At 39.9% G+C, this 22,903-nt stretch overlaps 3 protein-coding genes across 5 annotated transcripts; 2 read left to right on the top strand and 1 right to left on the bottom strand.

Moving 5' to 3' along the window:
• Nucleotides 1–1,083: 1,083 nt before the first annotated feature.
• cdc5l (CDC5 cell division cycle 5-like (S. pombe)) lies at nucleotides 1,084–10,489 on the top strand. The gene is made up of 19 exons (XM_085427370.1): nucleotides 1,084–1,307; nucleotides 1,780–1,883; nucleotides 2,056–2,217; nucleotides 2,354–2,481; nucleotides 2,739–2,838; nucleotides 2,976–3,102; nucleotides 3,208–3,299; nucleotides 3,526–3,670; nucleotides 3,790–3,981; nucleotides 4,988–5,136; nucleotides 5,543–5,714; nucleotides 5,987–6,151; nucleotides 6,270–6,350; nucleotides 6,519–6,770; nucleotides 6,866–6,973; nucleotides 9,273–9,362; nucleotides 9,461–9,592; nucleotides 9,726–9,806; nucleotides 10,070–10,489. Exons 1-19 carry the CDS (start codon nucleotides 1,263–1,265, stop codon nucleotides 10,181–10,183), a joined length of 2,439 nt encoding a protein of 812 aa, XP_085283496.1. The 5' UTR covers nucleotides 1,084–1,262; the 3' UTR covers nucleotides 10,184–10,489.
• On the bottom strand, nucleotides 10,474–20,334 carry supt3h (SPT3 homolog, SAGA and STAGA complex component). Of its 3 annotated transcripts, none has more exons than XM_085427371.1 (12): nucleotides 20,227–20,334; nucleotides 18,716–18,819; nucleotides 15,322–15,406; nucleotides 14,958–15,044; nucleotides 14,706–14,802; nucleotides 13,509–13,639; nucleotides 13,212–13,287; nucleotides 12,728–12,840; nucleotides 12,544–12,648; nucleotides 12,309–12,440; nucleotides 11,298–11,387; nucleotides 10,474–10,627 (listed from the first exon to the last, which is right to left on the bottom strand). In XM_085427371.1, exons 2-12 carry the CDS (start codon nucleotides 18,805–18,807, stop codon nucleotides 10,586–10,588), a joined length of 1,050 nt encoding a protein of 349 aa, XP_085283497.1. In that variant the 5' UTR covers nucleotides 18,808–18,819; nucleotides 20,227–20,334; the 3' UTR covers nucleotides 10,474–10,585. The 3 variants fall into 3 exon arrangements, with proteins under 3 accessions (XP_085283497.1, XP_085283499.1, XP_085283498.1); XM_085427373.1 differs by having other exon boundaries at nucleotides 12,309–12,437; XM_085427372.1 differs by lacking the exon at nucleotides 20,227–20,334 and adding an exon at nucleotides 20,016–20,162.
• On the top strand, nucleotides 15,547–22,815 carry runx2a (RUNX family transcription factor 2a). Its single transcript, XM_085427374.1, has 6 exons — nucleotides 15,547–18,646; nucleotides 20,858–21,048; nucleotides 21,174–21,333; nucleotides 21,930–22,034; nucleotides 22,116–22,190; nucleotides 22,413–22,815. The coding sequence occupies exons 1-6, from the start codon at nucleotides 18,505–18,507 to the stop codon at nucleotides 22,757–22,759; spliced, it is 1,020 nt and encodes a 339-aa protein (XP_085283500.1). The 5' UTR covers nucleotides 15,547–18,504; the 3' UTR covers nucleotides 22,760–22,815.
• Nucleotides 22,816–22,903: the final 88 nt, after the last annotated feature.

Below are 22,903 nucleotides of genomic sequence, written 5' to 3'. Positions count from 1 at the left end.
AAATGGGAACTATGCAAGTTGTAAACAGTTGTAGGATTAAAAATTATCGAATGTACAGAATGATTATTTACACAGAGCTATACAGTAGTGCAGTTAAGATAAGTGAGGGTGTAGATAGTTTCTACAGAGGCTATATAAAGTGCTAGTGGTTGTGAGTGGTGGTTCAGTCCATGTTATTATTGTGTGTTTGAGGGTAAGAAGAGGCCATAAGTACTGCTTCCAAAGAAGCATGACAGGACACAAGTTGCAGACTGTGCAAAGTGTGCCCTGCAGACTATCAAACACATGTTGCCAGACTGTAAGATGCAAACTGAGACCGCATGCACTGAGAGGCACAACCAAGTGGTGAGGAACATCTGTGCCTTTGTGACTATGGGAGACACCACCACAGGTGACTGACAACAACAGAGGTAAAGTCCTGTGGGACTTTGAGTTCCAGACAGCAAGCAGCTCTGTATTTATTCATCCACTCACCTAGTCAGCAGGACACTGCATCAGACCTTGTGTCTCAGCTGTACTCTGCTGACCATCCTGCACATTTCTTTTGATTGCCTGATAACCTTGAATGACATAATGACAGATGCCATCTGGTGTTGGTGTTTTAAAGTTAAAATGGTTAAAACCCTTCCTTAATAGTAGATCATTATTTTTGGTTTAACAAACTTTATTTGTTTTTATTTCAAAATTTAGGAGGAATAGACTTTTTATTATGATTTGAATTCAGGAACTTACATATCAATGGTTCCTATCTATTCGAAACTGGTTGAGAAACATATTTTCACGCTACACGTAACACCAATATGGAATAATAGATATGCTCTCATTATATGAAAATGTGTATACACAGAGGATGTGTTTTCCAACGGTGTTTTTTAAAATGAATTATTTTTTCCGACAAGTTATTTATCTTTAAATGTTCAGACGTGTCTCATGTTATTTTTTTTAACATGTATTAATGCTATGGTGTGTGCTTTTCATAGACTTTGTCTGTTTAATCAAGTTCCGAAAGAGGGGGGCGGGGTAGGAGGGGTAAAGGAAACTGTCATCGATTTTCGTCATTACTCATCGACGACATTACCCACAATTCAGTTGGTGGACCCGTTCTGAGTTTCCGGTATGGTGCATGTCGCCTTTTCCCTCGCAGCGCTTGTTCTGTAGTTGGATTTTTGTTTTGTTTGAATCTTAAGCTACAAAACACCACAACTGGATAAGAATCACTTATAGCATTTCACTGAAGGAGGAGATACAACGAAGCCGCCAAGATGCCGCGAATTATGATTAAAGGAGGCGTCTGGCGCAACACTGAGGTACGTGTTTACATGGCTAGCTTGGTTAGCATGATGCTAACCTCCGAAAGCAAACCTGTGGTCTCGAGTTAGCATAAAGCTAGCTACTCACTTAACAAATTTATCCCGTGTGACATTTTAAGTTCATTTAAATTATCACCAGCTGTGTTTAATACTTTATTTCGTGCTTGTGTTGAGTTGCATGAACGCAGCTTTTTAATTTGCACTTAAACATATATGTTTACAGTTAGCGAATATTTGGCAGTCTAGATGGCCAAAATAATAAACCACAAGACTTCATAAAAGTTTATAAGTGAGCAAAAGATAGGGGATAATATAATTGTAGTTCAGCACTGGGATGAAAATTAATCAGCCCTCTGCGGATTGAGGATAAAAGATTTTGACATGTTTAGTCTTTATAAATCATTTGTCATTCAGTACATCCATTTAATTTATGGACGTCTGTTCCTTTTTAAAAAATTTTTTTATTCAGGATGAGATCCTCAAGGCAGCTGTAATGAAATATGGGAAAAACCAGTGGTCCCGTATCGCCTCCCTGCTGCACCGAAAGTCTGCCAAACAGTGTAAAGCCCGATGGTGAGTTTTGAGTCAGAGATGTGTGATGTGTCAAAAACATGAGATTAATTAAACGTCTATATACATTGATGGTTGTTTCTTCTGTCTGTGATTTTTTTTTTTTAGCTTTCAAATCTCTCTTTATGAAGAGTGAAATAAAGACCTTCTCCTCTGGCTTTGTTTCTGTCTGTAGGTACGAGTGGTTGGACCCCAGTATCAAGAAAACAGAATGGTCCAGAGAAGAGGAGGAGAAGCTGCTTCACTTGGCCAAGCTGATGCCCACCCAGTGGAGGACCATTGCTCCTATCATAGGAAGGACTGCTGCTCAGTGTCTGGAACACTACGAATACCTGCTGTATGTTTATCTCTAAGGACACATTTATTCACTATGATTTGTAATTCTGTGGCTTTTCACCTTGTATGTTCAGGAGCATTCATTGTTGCTAATCACTGTCGATTTGTAATTGAGATGTATTTTGTGTTTTATTCAGGGACAAAGCAGCTCAAAGAGACAATGAGGAGGAAGTGGGAGATGACCCCAGAAAGTTGAAACCAGGAGAAATTGATCCCAATCCTGAAACAAAACCTGCCAGACCTGACCCTGTGGATATGGATGAAGGTACAAAAACACACTGTCAGATGCTGTCAGATTTATTTGAGCCAACAAAAGAATGTATCCTGATGTTAAGAATGGATTTGCTTCCTAGTTGTCTTGTACATTTTTATATTTAATTATTTAAAAAATTTCCTTTCTACTTTGTACTTTCAGTCGAGTCATGTGAGAGTTTAAAAATAAGTTTAATCATAACACAGTCACATGTGGTAACTAACCAATGTGTTGTGTGTGTGTGTCTGTCTCTCTTCATCGGTCTCTAGATGAGTTGGAGATGCTTTCAGAGGCCAGGGCTCGTTTGGCCAACACTCAGGGCAAGAAAGCCAAGAGGAAGGCCAGAGAGAAACAGCTGGAGGAAGCCAGGTTCAGCTAATAATGTTTTTACAATTGCTCTAAGACAAGCTGTCTTAGAGGTCCATAACTGGACCTCTTACAGAGCAGTTGACATGTAATAATAAAATGATCATATTTGACTATTTTTTCCTGATGTCATACTGTAGACGGCTGGCTGCTCTGCAGAAACGCAGAGAGCTGAGAGCAGCAGGAATCGATGTTCAGAAGAAGAGAAAGAAGAAGAGAGGAGTAGACTATAATGCTGAAATCCCTTTTGAAAAGAAACCTGCACCGGTAACCACAGCTTTATGTGTTGTATCCTTAAAAATAACCCACAACATCAGCAGTGAGATTAACTTAATCTTACAGTACTAATTGTTGTCTTTTGTTTACTTTAAGGGTTTCTATGACACCAGCATGGAGCAGTATGATGCTCAGGAGCCTAATTTCAAGAGGCTCAGACAGCAGCATTTGGATGGAGAATTACGCAAGTTAGTATAACTTTAAACTTCTGGTGCTTTTCTGTATGCTAACAAGTTCCTTGTTTATGTCACTTGAATATTTTCCTTGGTTCTTGGCTTCTCCCAGCGAAGGCGTGAGATTGTCACGCTAATGTTATATAATATAAATAATAAGGATCAAAATGTGTTCGACATTTTTTTTTTGTCTTCATCCATTCATAAGCCCTATTGTGTTTTTTTTTTTTTTTTTTTATAGTGAGACTGAAGAGAGGGAGAGGAAGAAAGATAAACAGAAGATAAAGAAGAAGAAGGAGAGTGACTTGCCATCTGCCATCCTGCAGACCAGCGGAGTAGCTGAGTTTACCAAAAAACGTTCCAAACTAGTGTTACCCGCACCACAGGTAACCACTTTGTTTTGTTTCTTTTGTTATTACTTCTTGATTTTATATATCAATATAATGTACTTGTTATATTGATAACAGGTAGTACATTCAGTTTTTTAATTTGCCTTTCTTCACAGATCAGTGATGCTGAGTTGGAGGAAGTTGTCAAATTGGGTGTCGCCAGTGAGGTCGCCCGTCAAGCTGCCGAGGAGAGTGAAAGCGCTAACTCCGCCTCCTCCACCCTCCTCTCAGAATACAGTGTCACCAATACCATGGCAACAGGGCTACGGACCCCACGAACCCCTGCTGCTCAGGACAGAATCATGCAGGTAATAAAGACACTCAAAAGCAAAATGTCTCACATATGTTTTGTTTAATCTCATATGTGTGATTTCTGCATATCTGTGATATTTTATATTAATTGATCCATGTAATTACAGCGATGCTAAGCTAAATTGTCCCTCATGAATAAAGAATAAAGTCAATCAAAATTAGAGGGCCAATGTGAAATCACAGTCCTGTCTGCACATTTGAATGTCATAAGATAACCTTTATTAGTCCCACACGTGGGAAATTTGTTTTGTCATACAAGTTACATCAGAAAAATACCTTATAGTCTGCTGTTTGATCAGTTATTGCCAATCCAGATAATAATAAACTTAAGTTAGTAGAGACAGGATAGTGCTTAAAAATGCATGTACATGTTATGTGTTGATCACTTGGCCACCAATCTTTTTGCATCATTTATGTATTTGCATTTATGTATACATTAAGGAATATCGTTGTCAGTAAAAATGTAACTTTACAAAGTTGATACCAATTTCCTGCTTCTAAATTCAGATGAAAGAGGTAATTGTACTTGGCTCTAAAAATCTAGAAATATGGTGGGTAACTAGATTCTTACTCTGGATGGCATAACTTTGTCCTCCAGCAACACTGTGAGGAACCTTGAAGTCATTTTTGACCAGGAAATGTCCTTCAATGCACATATAACACAAATATGTAGGACTCCTTTCGTCCACTTGCCTAATGTCTTAATGTATTTAGAAATATCCTGTCTCAGAGTGACGCTGAATAACTAGGTAATGCATTTATTACTTCCAGGCTGGACTGCTGTGATTCATTATTATCAGGATGTCCTAAAAACTCCCTGAAAAGCCTTCAGTTAATCCCAAATGCTGCAGCAAAAGTACTGACTAGAAAGAGAGAGCATGTTTCTCCTATACTAATGTAAAATTAAATTAAATTGAAATTATACTAAATTCCTTTCTTTTTGTTTTTAGTATTTATCTGTAAATTAATTTTTACCATCTGTGTGTGTGTCTGTATTTTCAGGAAGCTCAGAACCTGATGGCTCTGACTAACATCGACACCCCTCTGAAGGGAGGCCTCAACACCCCGCTGCATGAGAGCGATTTCAGTGGAGTGACGCCTCAGCGCCAACAGATACAAACGCCCAACACTGTTCTCAGTACACCATTCAGGTAAGAAACCTTTAATCCGTCACATAGCATAAGGTTTACTCTCTGTCACGTAAATAGAGTTCTGAATTCTTTTTTTAAATTTACTCTCTGCATCAAGTTAAGATGTAATAAACACAAAAGTGGTCTTTGTCAAGGCTCTAACAAAAAACCAGATGCTATTATCCTTTTACATTTTGTAAACAGTGTGAACAAAGAATCTTAAAGAGACATGTGTTACCATTTAGTACTCAAGCCTCAAATGCTGTGTCAGATTTGTTGAGCTGCATTTGTTGAATGTGTGGTGCACTATTCCATGTCACAACTCAACCATTTTCACCAAAGAGAAAGGATTTCCTAGACTTGTTTCTATACTTGTTCCTATACAGTTTACTAATTCCAATAATTTTGTGTATTTCAACTACAACAGAACTCCTGGTCCAGGTCAGGGGTCAGATGGCATGACACCTCAAGTCGGAGGTGCGATGACTCCACGTGTGGGAGGGACTCCAGGTTTAACTCCCGGCCGTACACCACTGAGAGACAAACTGAATATTAACACAGAGGAACAACTGGCTGACCCTGCATATGCTAAACACACGGTAAAATAAAAAACACTAATACATATGTGAATGCACAACAAACAGATTTGTAATGATCGGTTAAGAATCTGTGTAACGTGCCACAAATCCTGAATGTTGCAGAAAAGTTCCAAGTTTTCTGTTTTTGTGTCTTGAATAAAAATTAAATACAATGAAAAAAATCACAACTTTAAACAATTAGTTTTATGTTTTGGCAGCAGATGCACAGTTTGTGTGTTAAGAAACAAACAACACACCACAGAATGAATTACCTGCTGTTCTTCTCTTCACAGCAAAGGGAAAGCTTGCAGCACCTGCGACAAGGTCTGATGTCACTTCCTGTTCCTAAGAACGACTTTGAGATCGTTCTTCCTGAAAACGCTGAGAAAGAACTCGAAGAAACCGAGGCTGAGACGGGATTCATAGAAGACTCTGCAGATGTAGAAGCACGCAAGCAGGTGCGTGTACACACACACACACACACACACACACACACACACACACACACACACACACACACACACACGTAGTTTGAATAAGATATATCCAACAGGTTTACATTATGCCATTTTCCAGGCTCAACGAGACGCTGAAAGAGAGAAGGAGTTGAAATTGCGGCACACTCCTGTTCAGAGGAGTCTCCCCAGACCTACTGAGGTAAAATTACAACATTAAAATAATTTAAATAAAATGCAGGAAAATGTGTATTTGAATGTAATCACCAAATCTTTCAGAAATCAAAGCGAGCAAAGAAAAAACTAATTTCGTCTACTTTAGCTGGCATTAAAAGGATCCAGTTGTGCTTATGATCCTCCGTGTCTGCAGGTAAACGAGTCTGTTCTCCGTCCCGCCTCCATGGAGCCACTCTCTGACCTCCAGCAGGCCGAAGAGCTCATCAAACAGGAAATGATTACCATGCTGCATTTTGACTGCTTGCATCACCCTTCAGCCAATGCTGCCAATCAGCTGCAGCGCGGCAAAATCCGAGGCCCCACGTCTACGTCTAACAACGCGTCACATATTGCTTACCTGGAAAAAACCTCCTACAAGCCAATTAGCACAGAGGAGATGGAACAGGTAACCCGGCAGCACTGATGTCTCTGCTTTAAAAAAAGAAGTCCCTTACACTGTTTACACTCAGTAATTCTGTTTACCTGTGTGTCAACAAACAGGCAAAGTTAGTCCTGGCAGCAGAAATGGAGGTGGTGAAGGGAGGTATGGGTCACGGTGACCTCAGCATGGAGGCTTACAGCCAGGTGTGGGAGGAATGCTACGGACAGGTGAGCACCCATGGACCAAAAATGAGAAGTCAGAGAAGCATAAACAGGTGTAGAGATTTGTTACCACCTTTTGGTCAGTATATTTGTCATATTTCTAAATTAGAAGCTTCTAGTGTGTAGAAATACACATGGATGGAGTGTAGTGCAGTCTAACCCAACTACCGTATTTTCACGACCATAAGGCGCACTTAAAAGTCTTAGATTTTCTTCAAAAAGTACGGCGCGCCCTATAGCGCAGTGCGCCCTGTGTGTTGTAAGGAGGACGTAGTAGAGAACACCATGAGAACGCTAAAGGGTGAAGTGTGGGCGCAACCCTGAAAATGGCAAGGAGACACGCTTATGAAGCACAGTTTAAACTGAAGGCCATCAGCTACGCGGAGGAACATGGAAATCGAGCAGCGGCGAGAGAATTTAAGATTAACGAATCGATGGTTCGCAAATGGAGGAAGCTGGAAAACAAGCTCCGGCAGGTCAAGAAAACGCAGCTGAGTTTCCGCGGACATAAGGCGAGGTGGCCCGAGTTGGAGGAAAGACTCGAGCGGTGGATCATCGAGCAAAGAACGAGCGGGAGAAGCGTTTCGACGGTCACCATTCGGCTAAAAGCAGTTTCACTTTCACTTTTTATGAAACGGTGCCATTTTTCCATCCGGACCAGGACTACGGTAGCGCAGCAACTTCCAGCGGATTATAAGGAAAAGCTGGCCATCTTCCGCTCCTACTGCAGCAAGCACATCGGCGACAAAAACATCCAGCCCAGCCACATCACAAACATGGACAAGGTCCCGCTCACTTTTGACATCCCGGTGAGTCACACTGTGGAGAAGAAGGGGACCAGCACGGTAGCGATACGCACAACGGGGCACGAAAAGTCTTCTTTTACTGTTGTGCTTGACTGCCATGCTAATGGACAGAAGCTGCCGCCTATGGTGATTTTTAAGAGAAAGACTTTGCCTAAAGAGAAGTTTCCAGCAGGAATCATCATTAAGGCAAATGAAAAGGGCTGGATGGATGAGGAAATGATGAAAGAGTGGCTGAGGGAGGTGTATGTAAGGAGACCAGGTGGTTTTTTCCACGCATCACCATCGCTCTTAATCTGTGACTCTATGCGTGCCCATCTCACAGCCGATGTGAAAAAACTAATGAAACAAATGAACTGTGAGCTTGCTGTCATTCCGGGAGGCCTGACAAAGGAACTCCAACCGCTGGACATCGGTGTGAACCGCCCGTTCAAAGTAAGGCTGCGAGCGGCCTGGGAGCGATGGATGACCGATGGAGACCACAGTTTCACTAAGAGTGGAAGGCAGCGCCGGGCGAGTTACGCCACAATTTGCGAATGGATTGTAGATGCTTGGGCTAACATGTCTGCTGGCACTGTTGTTCGAGCTTTCGCAAAAGCCGGCATCATTTCCGAGGAGCCGCACGGCACGGAAAGTGACTCTGACAGTGAAGAAAGTGAACCTGGCATGTTTGATGGAGATTTAGCGCAGCTGTTCAATTCAGACACAGAGGATGAGGACTTCCATGGGTTTGATTGATGATAAAAATGTGAGTACCAAACTTTGTTTTGCTCCTGCTTTATTGTTAAATATGCACACTTGTATGCTTGTGTGTTGTTGATGATGACGATTACTGGTAATAAAAATGTGAGTAAGGTACCGAACTCAGGTTTGCTCCCGCTTTATTTTTAAATACGCATACGGTACTTGTATGCGCCCTATGGTCCAGTGCGCCTTATGTGTGTGTTAAATACAGTAAGGGCACACATAACTGAGACTGCGCCTTTTAGCACAGTGCGCCTTATGGTCGTGAAAATACGGTAGTTATTACACACCCAGTCTGCCTTTGATGGCACACAGCTGAGGTGTTGACTCTCGATCATTCTCCCCGAAGCTTAAGTGTTTTGAAGTGAGTTTCCTGAGGTGTGCAAGTTCACTGTGATCTAAAACACTAGTCTGGGCCTTGTGTGATTCTGTATCTTCTGTTTTTCACCCCCCACCTCCCCACTGGAATAATATGCGTTTCAGCAAATTGGGGTAATAACAATTTGTTTTCATGCTATACTTGAGCAGTCTAAGCTCTACTAAAGTAACACCCTCACCTAAACCAAAGGACGAATATACAGCAGTGAGGATGCATCTAAAGCAGAGTAGGCTTGCTGTGTGCCACCTTTAACAATATGCATTACATACACTTCTTTACGGTATGTGGGGAAACTGTTGTACTCGTGATCTCACGATATTGGTACCAATTAAATTTTTGTCTGTTGTTGAAACTGTTCATATTATCTGCGTCTGCACAGGTGCTGTATCTGCCTACTCAGAACAGGTACACCAGAGCAAACCTGGCATCAAAGAAAGACCGTATTGAAAGCCTGGAGAAAAAGCTAGATGTGAGAATGCACACAAAAAAAAGCTCTCAAACTTGACTCTTTCATCTTTTTGAGCTCTGGTCTAAACACTGACATCTCTGTATTTGTGGACCCTATAGGTGAACCGTGGTCACATGACAGCAGAGGCCAGGAGAGCAGCTAAACTGGAGAAGAAACTGAAAATCCTGCTTGGAGGATTTCAGTCCAGAGCGCTGGGTCTCCTGAAGCAGCACAGCGAACTCTGGGAACAGGTACTGAACACATTTTCATTGGACTGACAGGTTGTGTTGTCACAGGCTGTAAATTATTATGGCGCCTGAAACAGTGTGCAAGTCAGTGTCATAGTTTCTATAACAATCATGTTATTCATAATGTGTCCACCAGGTGGAGCAGGCAGCCACAGAGCTCCAGACCTTCACTCAACTGAAGAAACAAGAAGACACAGCCATTCCCAGGCGCCAAGAGGTAAGACATTACACACACAAACCTGTGTATCACATTGCAAGGTGTCTCCTTGCTTTTGTTCCATTGGTCACACAAAGTTGGTAACTTTAACACTTTGAATGTTAGAAATTCAATCACAGACCACTTGCAGCACTACACGCCCACCCAAATAAAAAGTGGGGTTAAAATTATCCAGTTTAAAAGCAGCGGTGTAACTGAGGTTATTAAAAAAAGCTAGTTAACACATCTCACTGGTGTTTACAAGTGTTCAACTTGTGTTTCAGGCTCTGCGGGAGGACGTGGAGAGGCAGATGGAGAGAGAGAAAGAACTTCAGCAGAGATATGGAGAGCTGCTGATGGAGAGGGAGTCGCTGCTCAACAGTGCTCAGAAATACTGAGCAAACTCATCACAGAGACATCGACGTCGAACTGACCGCTGCCGCGAGTGTTGAACCTTTTAATTTCCCGCAGCAAATCCTACAGATAAGCCCTCCATGTGCTCATGTTGTTAAGATGTCACAGGCTGAGTTTTCAGCATGCTCAGTGGTCCTTTGTGTTTCTGTATTAGTGACCAATAAAGTTTCTTTTCAACATAACTTAGTATCACTGGGGTAGATTTTTATCAAGTGCAGCAAACAGTAAAGTTTAATGTATTTTAAGAAAACTACCTTGGGTCTGTAAAAATCAATAAACCATGAATCTGACACCGGCTTACTGAAAAGTTTTTATTACAATAGAAATTGAAAAAAAAAATGTATAGAATAAAATCCAAGAATGTGCCTAAAATAATTGATGCGTCCTCAGCAGGTGAGGAAGGTCATCCCACTCCTGGAATAGGCACTCTGCCAGAGAGAGAAGATGGACGGCATGTTGTTCAGTAGGAAAAAACACATTTAAATTCCTGTCCAGAGTGTATTTCTGACACAAGGTACAGAGAGATTTGCTTCAAATAACTTTTTTTTTTTCTGGGGGGGTCTGGTAATAACTGGTTTGGTAGCAGAGTAATTGTTCTTTTCCTGCAACAAAACAGCGATTCACAGACGCTTTCTTGTGACAACCAAAATCACAAACATGACTAGTTACTCAGTACCAAAAAAGACCTAATGGTTTGTTTAAAATAATATAAAAATACCTCCCCACAACCCACATTTGTGCACAAAAAAACGACGGCTGTGGGAAAATCCTACCTTTGTTAACTTTTTTTTTAAATGTCACATTTGCATTCAACTGAACTTTGAATCCTATTTCACAAAAAGCAAGGAATGCTCGTTTTGACTCCGATCTGGATCGGTGAGCATGAAGGACAAATTAAAGTTATTGATTCAGCAATCACTAACTTTAATCTTACAGGTTAAGACATGTACAGAAAAAGTAAAACATCTAAACCAACACTTTAAATTAAGAGTATTTTATGCATTAGTTATATGACTTTTAACCCATGAATTTTTTTTAAAAAAAAAAGAAAATAATCAGCTGTGGAAAAGTTGTGTAAGTTTCTCATTGTGTACATACTGTGTGTCTGTAGTTGTATCTTCTAATAGCCTCTCGGATGTGACAGGGCTGGATCGCTCCGCTGGGAGGCTCCACTGTAGCCGGACAGCTCTGAAGCACAATCATGAGTAATAAGTATTAACACAAATACAACAGAGGACGCAATGGAATGTTTTTGATGTTTCCTTTAGGAACGTGGAGTTTTCCATGAGCTGAAAATGGTCACCTTGTCTTGTGTGTTCAGAGACTTACATTTAGCAATTAGCAATAACATCAGTTATTATGTACATTAAGAAAATTAACAGAGGAGTTCATACTCTACATCTGCACAGAAGACTTTCTCCTAAAAAGACACATTAAAGTCTGACTCGTCAAAAATTAGTACAATCAAGAGATTAATACAGCAAAATGTTTGTTATTGTCAGAGCATTTATTCATTATTTATCATAAGTCCTTCTAAAAATATGATCAAGCAAATAAATGTACAATAAATCACAACAATTATTGGCTACTTTAGTTGTACCTGGGGTCCAAACTTTAGACCCATTTAACCCAGACACTCCTGCTTAGATTCAGGACTATTAACATGTGTTTTGATCTCTAGAGTTATACTGAATCTCAGTGCGTTTCATTTAAAATGAAAACCACTGGTTTGGAATCATACCTGCAGTGACTTCTCTGACAACATTCATCATACAAAACAAACATTTATGCACCAGATACTTAATAATAATTTACAAGTTAAAAAGGATGTTTTACAGGGTGTATTTGTGCAGCCAAAAGCCCCTTAATCCCCCTACTCTGCGGCATCCTTTATTCCACGGTCGTGTCGATGACGATCTTTTGTTAAGCACACTTTATATAGATCTCATGTAAGGTTGTGATTCCATTCTGTTGACAAAACCTATCCAGAGGCAGACAAACGCCTTTGCTGAAACCTGCCGCCATAATTAAACTGCCTTTGTAATTTCTCCTGTGCCTTCATGATACACACAGACATTAAACTCATAGGAAACTGCAGCTGGGACTCACCTTTTTACGTTTCCTCTGCCTCGCCCTGCCATCCACACTGCCGTTACCTTGTAGGACGGGCTTTGACGAGTGTGAGGACCCTGGGGTGGAGGGAGGGGTGGCTTCAGGTGAGTCTGGATCCTTCTTCACCTGCTGGGGAGGAAGACGAAAGACAGATGATATTTACTCAGTAATATTATGACGGTAGCTTTAGCGATTGATAGGTCTCAATGTGTGATGAAGTGTGTGTATGCACCTCAGCATGTGTGTTGTAGTGGATGTAGCTGGCAGAGATCACATGACTGACTGGATTAGTCTTTGCTGTCATTTCCTGCTTCACCAAGAGCGACAAATCCACGATCTGAATGAAGGAAAAGCATTTTAAAACAGGGGAAAGCTTTTAAATTACACGCACATATGTGAAGTAATGAGTTAGTTACCTGGGCAACAGTCTCATAAGCGAGGTATGACAGGATCTCCATGGCCATGCTGTTGGGTTTCAGCTCCAGGCTGCTGCAGTCGAGCCAGTCCCGAAACTTTGAAGCTTTCTTAGCTTGGAGTGAGCACAAGTAAGCACACACGACAAGAGGTCAGACAGGCTTAAAATGCTGAAACTGATCCTGAATCAGGTTTTTACCGTACGTACCTTACGTTTTTAAATTTAGAAGTGAAATAATCAGCTGATTATTCAATTGGTGAACTAACAGGATAAAAACACAGTCCACAGCTTTATTTGCTTATTTATAAGATGCCCATAAACCATGATTTAGAGCACAGGTAGAGTCCGCATTAAAAAAATATACGCAACATCAAACCGACATGAAAGCAAACATTAGCAATAAAATGTAATCCTTTACTCCTTTTGTACCTATGACAGAATCAACTTCCTGAGACAGATACTAAGTGGGCCGTTTAAAATCTTACCAAAGCTGAGCTGTCGACTCTCACAGAACTCGGCGTACTGAGCCGGGTCCATATTCCGAGTCTGACGCTCCAAACGCTGAAGATTCAAATACACATAAAAACACTTAAAGTTAAATCTATAATCCCAAAAAGTTTCTCCCACTGAAAACATCCAGATGAGCAGAATCAACTTTTTGGGAAATCTTGATTGAGCATGCGTCAAGGCGTTTTAAATCTATAAGTTCATATATGTGTCATTTACTTTCAAAACAGCCCTACTAATCAATCATTTTCATGCAGACATCGATGGGCTCTGACCTCCATCCTCTCCTGTTTGATGGGGTCTATTTCCTGACGTTCTGCTAATGACAGGAGTTCACCGGTCTGATCCATCCACACCAGGAAGTCCTGGGCCAGTCGCTGCCTCCGCTGGTTAGCACCAGCAGGACCTACAGCACCCCATTTGTTCACAAAAGACAAAAAAAGAAAGAAACACTTAAGATGAAAACCAGAGCTCAGTATTCACTTGGGTTTTGACTGTAGCATTTGAAGCTTTTTTTTGTACAGTGGTTTCTGAAAACGTTTGGATGCTGTAAAAATATATATTTTTAAAGATCTGCAAATTATTTAAAACCTATATGTAATTTAAGGTATTGCAAAAACAACATATCAAATGTGGGAACTAAGGTGAATTTTGTATTGTGCAATGTGCAATATGATAATGTTAAATTTCGCCTCTGTCAGTGCGCCCCAGGGCGGCTGTGGCTACAATGTAGCTTGCCATCACCAGTGTGTGAATGTGTGTGTGAATGGGTGGATGACTGGTTGTGTAAAGCGCTTTGGGGTCCTTAGGGACTAGTAAAAGCGCTATACAAATACAGACCATTTACCATTTAAGCCAACAAGACGGGACAAGACCATGTTTTCCAGTGTGTTGCATCACTTTTTTAAACAGAAACGTTTGGGAGCTGACGAGACCCTTATGTCTGACACATAATTGAAGTTCTTCAACTTAAAATTGGCTTTTTTTTTTGTTCCATAATGTGACACAAGTGTACACAAGCTTAACACCCGGACTTTTTAACTATAGTGCAATGCTGATACGATTTGACATCGCCTTGCAAATGTTAGTAGTAGCAAATGTTAAGCATCAATGGTGCCATTACAGATGTGAAGCCAACCCATCACATATATCACTCAGCCTGTGTAAGAGGAGAGCGACCACATTCATAATGAGCTTTAAATTTTAACCAATCAGGCCACAGCACAATTCTGCATCAGTCCATGTGAAAGAAGTGTGAGCCAAGGAAAAAAAACAAACAAGTTTTTTCTTATTTAAACTATTTAAATGCTCTTTTCAAGAGTTTTAAATTCTATTTGTGGATGCAACAACAAGCTGAATGACTCAGAAGTGCTCTTGAGCCCACGCATTGATTTCCACTCCAAAACAGGGTCACAGGGGTTTTATAATAACATTTAAAAGGTCACTGTGTGTGTGTGAGGCTCTGTGTATACCTGATTCTGCCTGTGTGTCTTCATCCTCAAGAGTCTTGAGTATTTTGGATTTATAATCTCTAAACTGGAGATATTTTAATAATCTCGCCAACTTCCTCTGGTCAGTAGATTTTGAGGCATGAAGATAAAGAACAGAAAAAGGGGAGAGGAATTAGTTATTTCAAACCTTAAAAAACAATAAAGGAAGAAAAGATTCATGGACATACAGTTTTGAATATTTAATGTTTTTTTGTTCACGTGTGCATTTTGTACCTTGTCTCGCCTCATCAGGAATAAAATGTCCTCAGGTGAAATAACCCTCGAGCCACGCAGAGCCGCTCCCTCGCAGGCCTGATGCAGCTGAGAAATAAACCAATTGCTTCAGTAAAGTCAGAAATGAATTGCACTTATGCTTTAATATAATTACATTTAGGTTTTTTTGCTATTCAGAGGCTCCGAAATGAGACAGAATCGTGGATTTTTACAGCCACATCAGTTATACATGTAAGGGTTTTATTTGTCTGATGTGCTTTACTATTGTTCAGCCTGTAATTACCTCTTCAGGTGGTTTAGGCTTTGATCTTGAAGTTTGAACAGATAACTGTTACAGCGTTATATTTGTTATGTTGTATGTTACCATAGTAATGAGTTGTGTGTGTACAATATCCTCCACCAGCGCTGCAGTCTCTTGCAAAGGCCTGCGAGCGTCTCCCAGAGCAAACCTGAAAATCAAACACAACTATAATCATAGTTGTGCAGAGCCTTGCAGAGCTTCCAGTGCGTCAGTCGAATCTAATTACACTGCCACGTGCTAAAGAGCTGCTAATTGTTAAAGTCTAAAGTCATAACTCATTAACGTTTCTTAAACATAGCGCCGGTTGTGCTAACAGCACTCATTTTAAACTGCTGCTCTGAAAGATCACTTCTAACGGGTTACTTCTATCATTTTCCATTAATGAAGCCTGCCTCTTACCACCTTCACAAAATTAAAATTACTGTATTTATACACTGTTATTTAAAAGGTAAATATATTACATAATTAATCATAATAAGTAACAAAAAAGCTAAATATATGGTATGGATTTTTTTAAAGAGTGGATTTCCTGCAGAGAAACATACTTATATATTCTAAGTATATATTTTGTACATTATAACAGCTATAAGAATAGTTTTACAGCAGTTATATTTATTCTATCATCCATCCCTTTTTAAAAACCATTTATTCACCAAAGGTTTCAGGGAGGCTGAAGCCTCTTCCAGTTGGACAAGAAGCAAAGTACTTTATTTACCAAACAAGAAAGAAATGCCTTATAAAAACACAGAAATTTACCCAAAATAAATAAATTATGAATAACACATCGTTACTAACTATACAACAGCTAAAACCTGTGAATGGTGAGATATTTTATTAGTAATTTAAAGAGACATACAAAGATGCTCACATTCAACACTGTCATTACAGGACATTACCTTCATTTTTATTCTCACCATAAACCACTAACACTTGCAAATAATTAGAAACAGACTGGCTTGTTTGGAAGGGTTACCAGGAGAAAGCCCCTTCTCAAAAAAGAGAACATGGCAGTCAAACCACAAGACTGGAACAATCCCGTTTGGACAGACAAGACCAAAGTGAAGATGTTTGGCAATGACGCACAGCACCACGTTTGGAGAAAGCCAAACAAATCAAGTACGGGGGTACCTGGGCACCTTGCAGCCATTGAGTTGACTGTGAACTATTTCAAAGTATTCTGGGGTTAAGTGTAAGGTCATGTCAGATGGCTAAAACCCGACTGAAACTGGGTCATGCAACAGGACAATGATTCCAAGCACAGCAGCAAAACTACAGCACAATGGCTGAAAGAGACGAGAATCAAACTGCTGTGAAATGCTGTGAAGAATATGACAGACGGAGGAAGTCATACAGAAATCAATTAAATCAAGTTATTGCTGCTAAAAGTGGGGCGTACTTACTTTTTTACAGGTACTGTAAAACGCGCTGTCTCAGATGACTTTAGTCCTTTAAAGGATGCGTCTCACACATTACTTTAAATACCTTTAATTGCATCCAAATTAAATGTAGCTGGATATTAAAACTTGTTTTGGTACTAACTGAAACATAGCAGGAGAAAAATTAGCAGATACTTTAAGTTGGTAGTGAGATTCAGTTCAGCTCAGATTTGTTAAAAATCTGGTGTGACTGCTTGTTTATAAACATTTTACATAAGTAAAGGAATCTTCATAAGATGAAAAGCAGTTCTTAATCTGTACGGTATTAAAGTTTTAAAATTTTTAACTATTAACTGTTACTAAACTAAACAAAAACATGATTTATTGTCTAAAAACAAGGCAGAGCTGAAGTTTTGGTTACTTTCCAAATAAACATGCAGCCAGTAAATGTGTCTGTGTATGTCTCTGTTTCTCTCTCTCACACACACACACACACACACACACACACACACACACACACACACACACACACACACACACACACACACACACACTAAGGTCAACAGGCCACACATACACCTTGACCACAATTTGGTCAAAACCTCAATTTGCATCCAGAAAGCCACTTCCATGATGGCAGACTAACGTAAACCCACATCCTGGAGCGCTTTCCTTCTCTCATTTCTTCTCTTTCCCACTCTCTCCTTTTATTTCTCTATGAAATACAAACACCTGATCGCCACCCCCACCATTCCCCTTGCTTAATCTCTGCCCCCCGGCCCTTTAACCTGCTCCCTGATTGGTTGTTTGTTGCTCTGTCATACAGGTGAGAGAGGTTTTGGTTTGGGGTTGTGGGCAGGTTGGCCTCAGGTTCGGAGGTTGGCTTCAGACTTTAGGTTGATTTTAGGTTTTGGGGTTTAGTCTGGTTTTAGCCTCTCTGACCACCAGCATCACCTCTCTGCAGCCCACACAAGGTGAGTACAGCAAAAGACACACAACACAAAGGAGGCTGCAGCAGGCATGTGGCTTCTTTAGAAAAAAAATCCTTCAGTAAGAATTTAAATATGACAGTTTTACGTGTAGTACTTCTAAAAAACCTAAGCAGAAAAAGTGACTTCATATTAGAAACTAAGTCAAAAAGTAATTTGTTATGGTACCGGAGTTGTCCAGTTGTTTTTAACTTTAACTTTAACTAACAGTTTTAACTAACAGTTGCTTTTAACAGTTGTTTTTAACTACATTTTTATTTTTAAAGATCTTTTTCCACTTTCACTGATTTATCCACTAATTATTTCCTCGACAGGATGATTTCAGAAAATGGTGAAAAATGCCGATTATTTATTAATGCTGAACCTTCCTGATTATTTCTTCTTTTCTAACTAAAAGGTCCAAAATCTAAATATATGGAGTTTCTTGTCACTTAATACAAGAAAATGTCATTATTTTAACCTAAAAATAAACTAATAATGAAAGAGTTGCTAATAAAAACTGATAAAACATTACATTCTGTATATACTGACCTACTGTCACTTACTGTGAATTTGTAGGAATGTTAATTAGATTTCTTTTTTTTTTTCTTTTGTGCAGAGCAGTACTTTTTTCCATCAGTCATATTGACTGGTTGTGAATGTAAAGGTTAACTAAATGTCTAGAGACTTCAAGTCTGAACTGATTATCACTCGTGGCTCATGTCTCTGGATATGAGCCATTTAATTTCATACTTTTATGTTTTTGTTTTTCGTTTGTTTTGCTTGACATAAAACCAAATGTTACTTAAAGTTATACTTTAGCAATTAAAAAAATTAATTTCTTGAAATTCTTCTGAACTCTTTGTACAAATGTGTTATATAAAATATTGAAATGAAGGGCTATGTGCTGTTTTCAGGCATCTGTTTTGGATTTGCAAAGTGTCATTAACCACAATGCTAATATTGTGGCTCTCTCCTTTAAAAAACAGGTTTCCATGGCTTCAAACAGTCTGTTCAGCAGCCCCAGCCCAATGCTGTACTGGGGTGAGACTCCTTCTCTTTGTTTGTTTGCGTGTGTGTGTGTGTGTGTGTGTGCGTGTGTGTGTGTCTTACATCATGCTCTGTAGCTCTGGGATAAAATTGATCCTGGAAGCTGGACGGTCTTTAGAGCTGGAGGGGGCGGAGCCAGCCATGGGACTGCTCATAACCACACCCACCTGATGAGAAAACCAAGACAGAACCACATTAAACTAGAGAGCAAAATTAATTTACAATCTTTTGAGTGAAGAAAAGATCTAACAATATTTTAACTTTTGTTCTCTCTTTAAATATACTTTATTGACTATAAGGTATACTTTGACTATATATAGTCAAAATATACTATATCTTCTTATATCATCTATTGACTGTACAAGAAGAGAACACCCCCAATATAAATGTCTGTGTAGGTTCTCAGTCATCAATGTCATCATAAAAGGCAGCTGGACCTCTTTAGGATTTAAAAGCAGTTTCGCCTCTCAGCCTCCTGAATGATTTCTGATAGCAGTGTTGAATATTCTACTAAAATCAGAGCGTGTTATAGTTTTCTTCTTTTCCCCCCTCCTTAATAAGGAATGAAATAAGGAATCTCGGTTAATTCTGAAAGCCTGCTTTGGGTCATTACTGCAGACTGAAAAGTCATTCTGTAAGCTAGTGTTCTGGTGTATCCACAGGCATGCTAACATTCATGCAGCTCCAAACACTCTGTCTGTTAATGCCGGCCAAGTTAATGCCAATAAAGTCCCAAGCTGAACAAAGTAACATTCATCTCATCTGCTTGAAACTTCTGAAAAGTTTCATCTTCAAGTTTAGTGGCAACGACCATAACTTCATTCACGCATGTGGATGTTATGTGCCGTCCTTTTCACTGTCTGAATAGAGACAGAAACTCAGGTACCCTCAGTATAGAACAGCTAAAGCAGCTCCAATTAGAAATACTGCAGCTTTTTTAGCTTCTTTTTTTATCCTGATCGTTGCTGCATCTGAGATTGATCCTCCTGCATCATGTTTTTATCTATGTGAAGGAACCTGCTGGTTCATGTTACGGCTTTGTTGCACTTAGTCTCTACTTTGACAGATGTGTATGTGTGTCTTCTTTATACAGTGTGTGTGTGTGTGTGTGTGTGTGTGTGTGTGTGTGTGTGTGTGTGTGTGTGTGTGTGTGTTTCAAATGAAATAAATCACAATGCTGCACTTGTAGTTCACTTTCATGTGGTTTTAGTATTTTGGGATCACTTCATCTAAACAAATCAGAGCACAACAGAAGCCGAGCCAAGAGCCTAAAACAACAAAATAGCAGAACAGAGCTCGGGAGAATAAACACAACGTCCTAACACACGTTCACACACATACATAAATATAAAAACACACATACACACTCCTACAGTTGGACAGGTGGTGTGACCGCAGTAACTTCCCCTCCGGCAGTAAAATATGAATAATAATACAGCGCAGTTCCCTCATATTCAAACACTGCGGCGGCTGAAACACAATGCAGAAAAGAAACAAAGGAGGGAAAGAGGAGGGGAGGCGAAGAGGAGAACCAAAGACACATAGAAAAGCATAAAACAAGTAAAAACTCTCACCAGAGTCTGTCAGAGAGACGCTATTACTGTTAATGTTCTGGTTTTCTTCTGTTTTCGGCGCGATTTGATGACGCAAGGGACCGCGAGGGTGTGGTAGTTGTAGTTTTCTACATGTCCTGGTCGAAAGGCGCTACACTCCAGCTATGAGCTGTTAAATACAAGGTTAGCAGCTGAGATTACAGTTGAAGAAGATACACAGCTTAAGGGGGAAGTGTTTATACTCTAATCAGTACTCAGAATTTTAACATATCCACCATAGCGACACAGCTTTAACAAAATATGCTGTATATCTTTGAGCGCTCTCCTGCGGCAATCTCACTTGTATGGAGGACCAAACGGTCCAAAATTAAAAAGTAAATAAATGTATATAATTAGTAATGATTTTACAATACACATTTATGTATACAAATATAACTGGTGTTGGAGTGCTTTAGATTGAGGCAGTAGCTACAATAGCTAACCCTTTATTTAAATTGCCATCTAATATGACTCTTAATAAAGTCTGAATCTAAGACTGACTTCAGGAAATAAAAATATATTCAAGTCTAAAATGCATGTAATCTCAGAGAAAAGAACAAAAAATGAAAGACAAAATGGGATAAAAATGGACTTCTTTATTCCTATCATTAAGATCCTGTGGTGAAGTGCCGCCTGTCACCATCAGCCAGCACTCGTCAACTGGATGAACAGGAGCTGAGGTGTCTCCACCAGTGCAGTACAGCTCCACCCAGAGGACTGGTCCCGACCGACAGCCCAAATTTCCTCTGCAGCAGCCTGCCTCAGCACTGGAGGTGTAATAAGACACTACCAAGAGCCTTTACTGTGAGTAATCTACATATACACTGGTGGTCTTTTTAAACCAAAATACAGTTTATTCATACTGAAAGAGTAAAAATCCTCTGTTCACAAAGATAAAAGACCTGTTACAATGTTTTTTCATTTCTCAGGTTGTTGCCCTGGGGAACGATGTGCCTGATGGCGTGGTTGTGACAGTGATGGCTGGCAATGATGAAAATGTTAGCGCCGAGCTACGTAATGCCACAGCCACCATGAAGCAAGGCTGTGCCCACTTCAACGACCTCCGCTTCATCGGCCGCAGCGGCAGAGGTATACAAACAGATACATGCAGCACTGTTACAAGTTATTCATACTTGTTTGTCAATAAACAAGAGGAAAGACTGCAGCCTGCCATCTTTACCACCTCTGTCTACACTGCTTACACTATTTGCAATTGCAGTGCCCTGCAATCACACAGTTAAAACATTTAGTTGTTGTTATATGTTTCTTTTAAATATTTGAATACCTGTAAAGTTAGATCAATAATCAAGCTATGGAGCCAGAATTAATTAACTCTAGTTAATTAATTAGTTTCTTAATCAATAACATCAGAGCAAAACTGAGTAAAAGAAAGCAAATCATGTGTAATCATGAGCACATTTAAATAAATTAAAAAGCCATAAGATTTAAAAGAAATAAAGAACACACTAAATACAATTAAGAGTATTAAAAATAAATTTAAATATAATAGAAATAACGCTGGATAAAGTACATTAACAAGTGAAAAGTTTTGAGCAGTCAAAGCAAAACAGTGAATAAGACAAAAAATTTGATTCAGTTAAGTAAATAAAAACAAAGTAGGCAAATGTATATAAAGTATACTCAACTAGTTTCATGTGTACATATGTTTTATTATCGTTTTAAAGGTAAGAGCTTCACCTTGACGATAAACGTGCTGACATCACCTCCTCAGATCGCCACCCTACACAGGGCCATCAAGATTACCGTGGACGGACCACGGCTGCCCAGACGTTAGTAAATACGAGTGAAAACAGTATGATTGGATCAATTCTGAGGTGATGAGGTTTTAACATTATTTCTTCTGATCTCAGGTCAGAGGCAGAAGGAGATGAAGGCTGGAGTTTTTAGGCCCACCAGCAGCATCAGTAGCAGCACAGCTTCATCAGGTAAGACATAAAATGTCACAGCAAGAATGACACAGCAAGGCCACTGAAAATTAAAAACTATGTTGTTCATTTGTAATTTTAGTTTTTAGAAAGAAAACTTTCTCTTATGAAACAGTAGTGGGGCGTGGTCATGCTCATGTCACATGACAGCTGAGCAAACAACAAAAGAAGACAACGAGTTCTGGAGAAACACTGATGTTGATGCTTCTTGTCTCGCTTCAGAATGCAGATCCTTTCCTTCCACCTCTCTGTGGATGAATGAGTCCTTTCTGGGCCCAATGACCTCTTTGGCATCTTCATTCGCTCCTACTCCCAGAATGCACCACCTGCCTGCTCTCCCTTACTCTACCCAACCTCCTCCATACAGTTCCTATCTGTCTTCTCCTCCTCCTCCCCCCGCTCCGCTCAGCCACAGTGGTCCATTCCAGGCCGGCAGCTTCCACTACGGGCCCAACCAACCATTCCAAACCACAGGGGAGGACCGCAATGTTGTCACAGCACTGACCAATTACATTGAAGGGGCATGTCTTTCCATGAGAGGGGAGGAGCCTGTTTGGAGACCTTATTGATGATTGGATTTATTATTTTAGCATAATGTAAGCATTTAACCCATTTTAATGTTTTTCTATCTTTTTTCTTTCTTTTTTTCTCAGAATAAATCCTTAAACCTACATTCTTGATATTTTGTAAACTGTTATTTATTAAAACAACAT

Source organism: Rhamphochromis longiceps, linkage group LG13 (genome assembly GCF_057381845.1).
Source record: "Rhamphochromis longiceps isolate RC_006_pf linkage group LG13, R_longiceps_female_GT1.1, whole genome shotgun sequence".
NCBI lineage: Eukaryota > Metazoa > Chordata > Actinopteri > Cichliformes > Cichlidae > Rhamphochromis > Rhamphochromis longiceps.
This window is presented reverse-complemented; position numbering and strand designations above follow the sequence as displayed.

Excerpts from the sequence above, each read along its gene's own strand:
- supt3h (XM_085427371.1), bottom strand. The coding sequence starts at position 18,807 with ATGAGCAGTCCCATGGCTGGCTCCGCCCCCTCCAGCTCTAAAGACCGT. Across the intron at positions 15,407-18,715 it reads CCAGAGCTACAGAGCATGAT|GTTTGCTCTGGGAGACGCTC; the intron begins GTAAGACACACA and ends TTTGATTTTCAG. Across the intron at positions 12,841-13,211 it reads GAGTCGACAGCTCAGCTTTG|CTAAGAAAGCTTCAAAGTTT; the intron begins GTAAGATTTTAA and ends GCTCACTCCAAG.
- runx2a (XM_085427374.1), top strand. The coding sequence starts at position 18,505 with ATGTGCTGTTTTCAGGCATCTGTTTTGGATTTGCAAAGTGTCATTAAC. Across the intron at positions 18,647-20,857 it reads CAGCCCAATGCTGTACTGGG|ATCCTGTGGTGAAGTGCCGC; the intron begins GTGAGACTCCTT and ends CCTATCATTAAG. Across the intron at positions 21,049-21,173 it reads CACTACCAAGAGCCTTTACT|GTTGTTGCCCTGGGGAACGA; the intron begins GTGAGTAATCTA and ends TTCATTTCTCAG.
- cdc5l (XM_085427370.1), top strand. The coding sequence starts at position 1,263 with ATGCCGCGAATTATGATTAAAGGAGGCGTCTGGCGCAACACTGAG. Across the intron at positions 3,982-4,987 it reads CTCAGGACAGAATCATGCAG|GAAGCTCAGAACCTGATGGC; the intron begins GTAATAAAGACA and ends CTGTATTTTCAG. Across the intron at positions 6,771-6,865 it reads GCACAGAGGAGATGGAACAG|GCAAAGTTAGTCCTGGCAGC; the intron begins GTAACCCGGCAG and ends GTCAACAAACAG.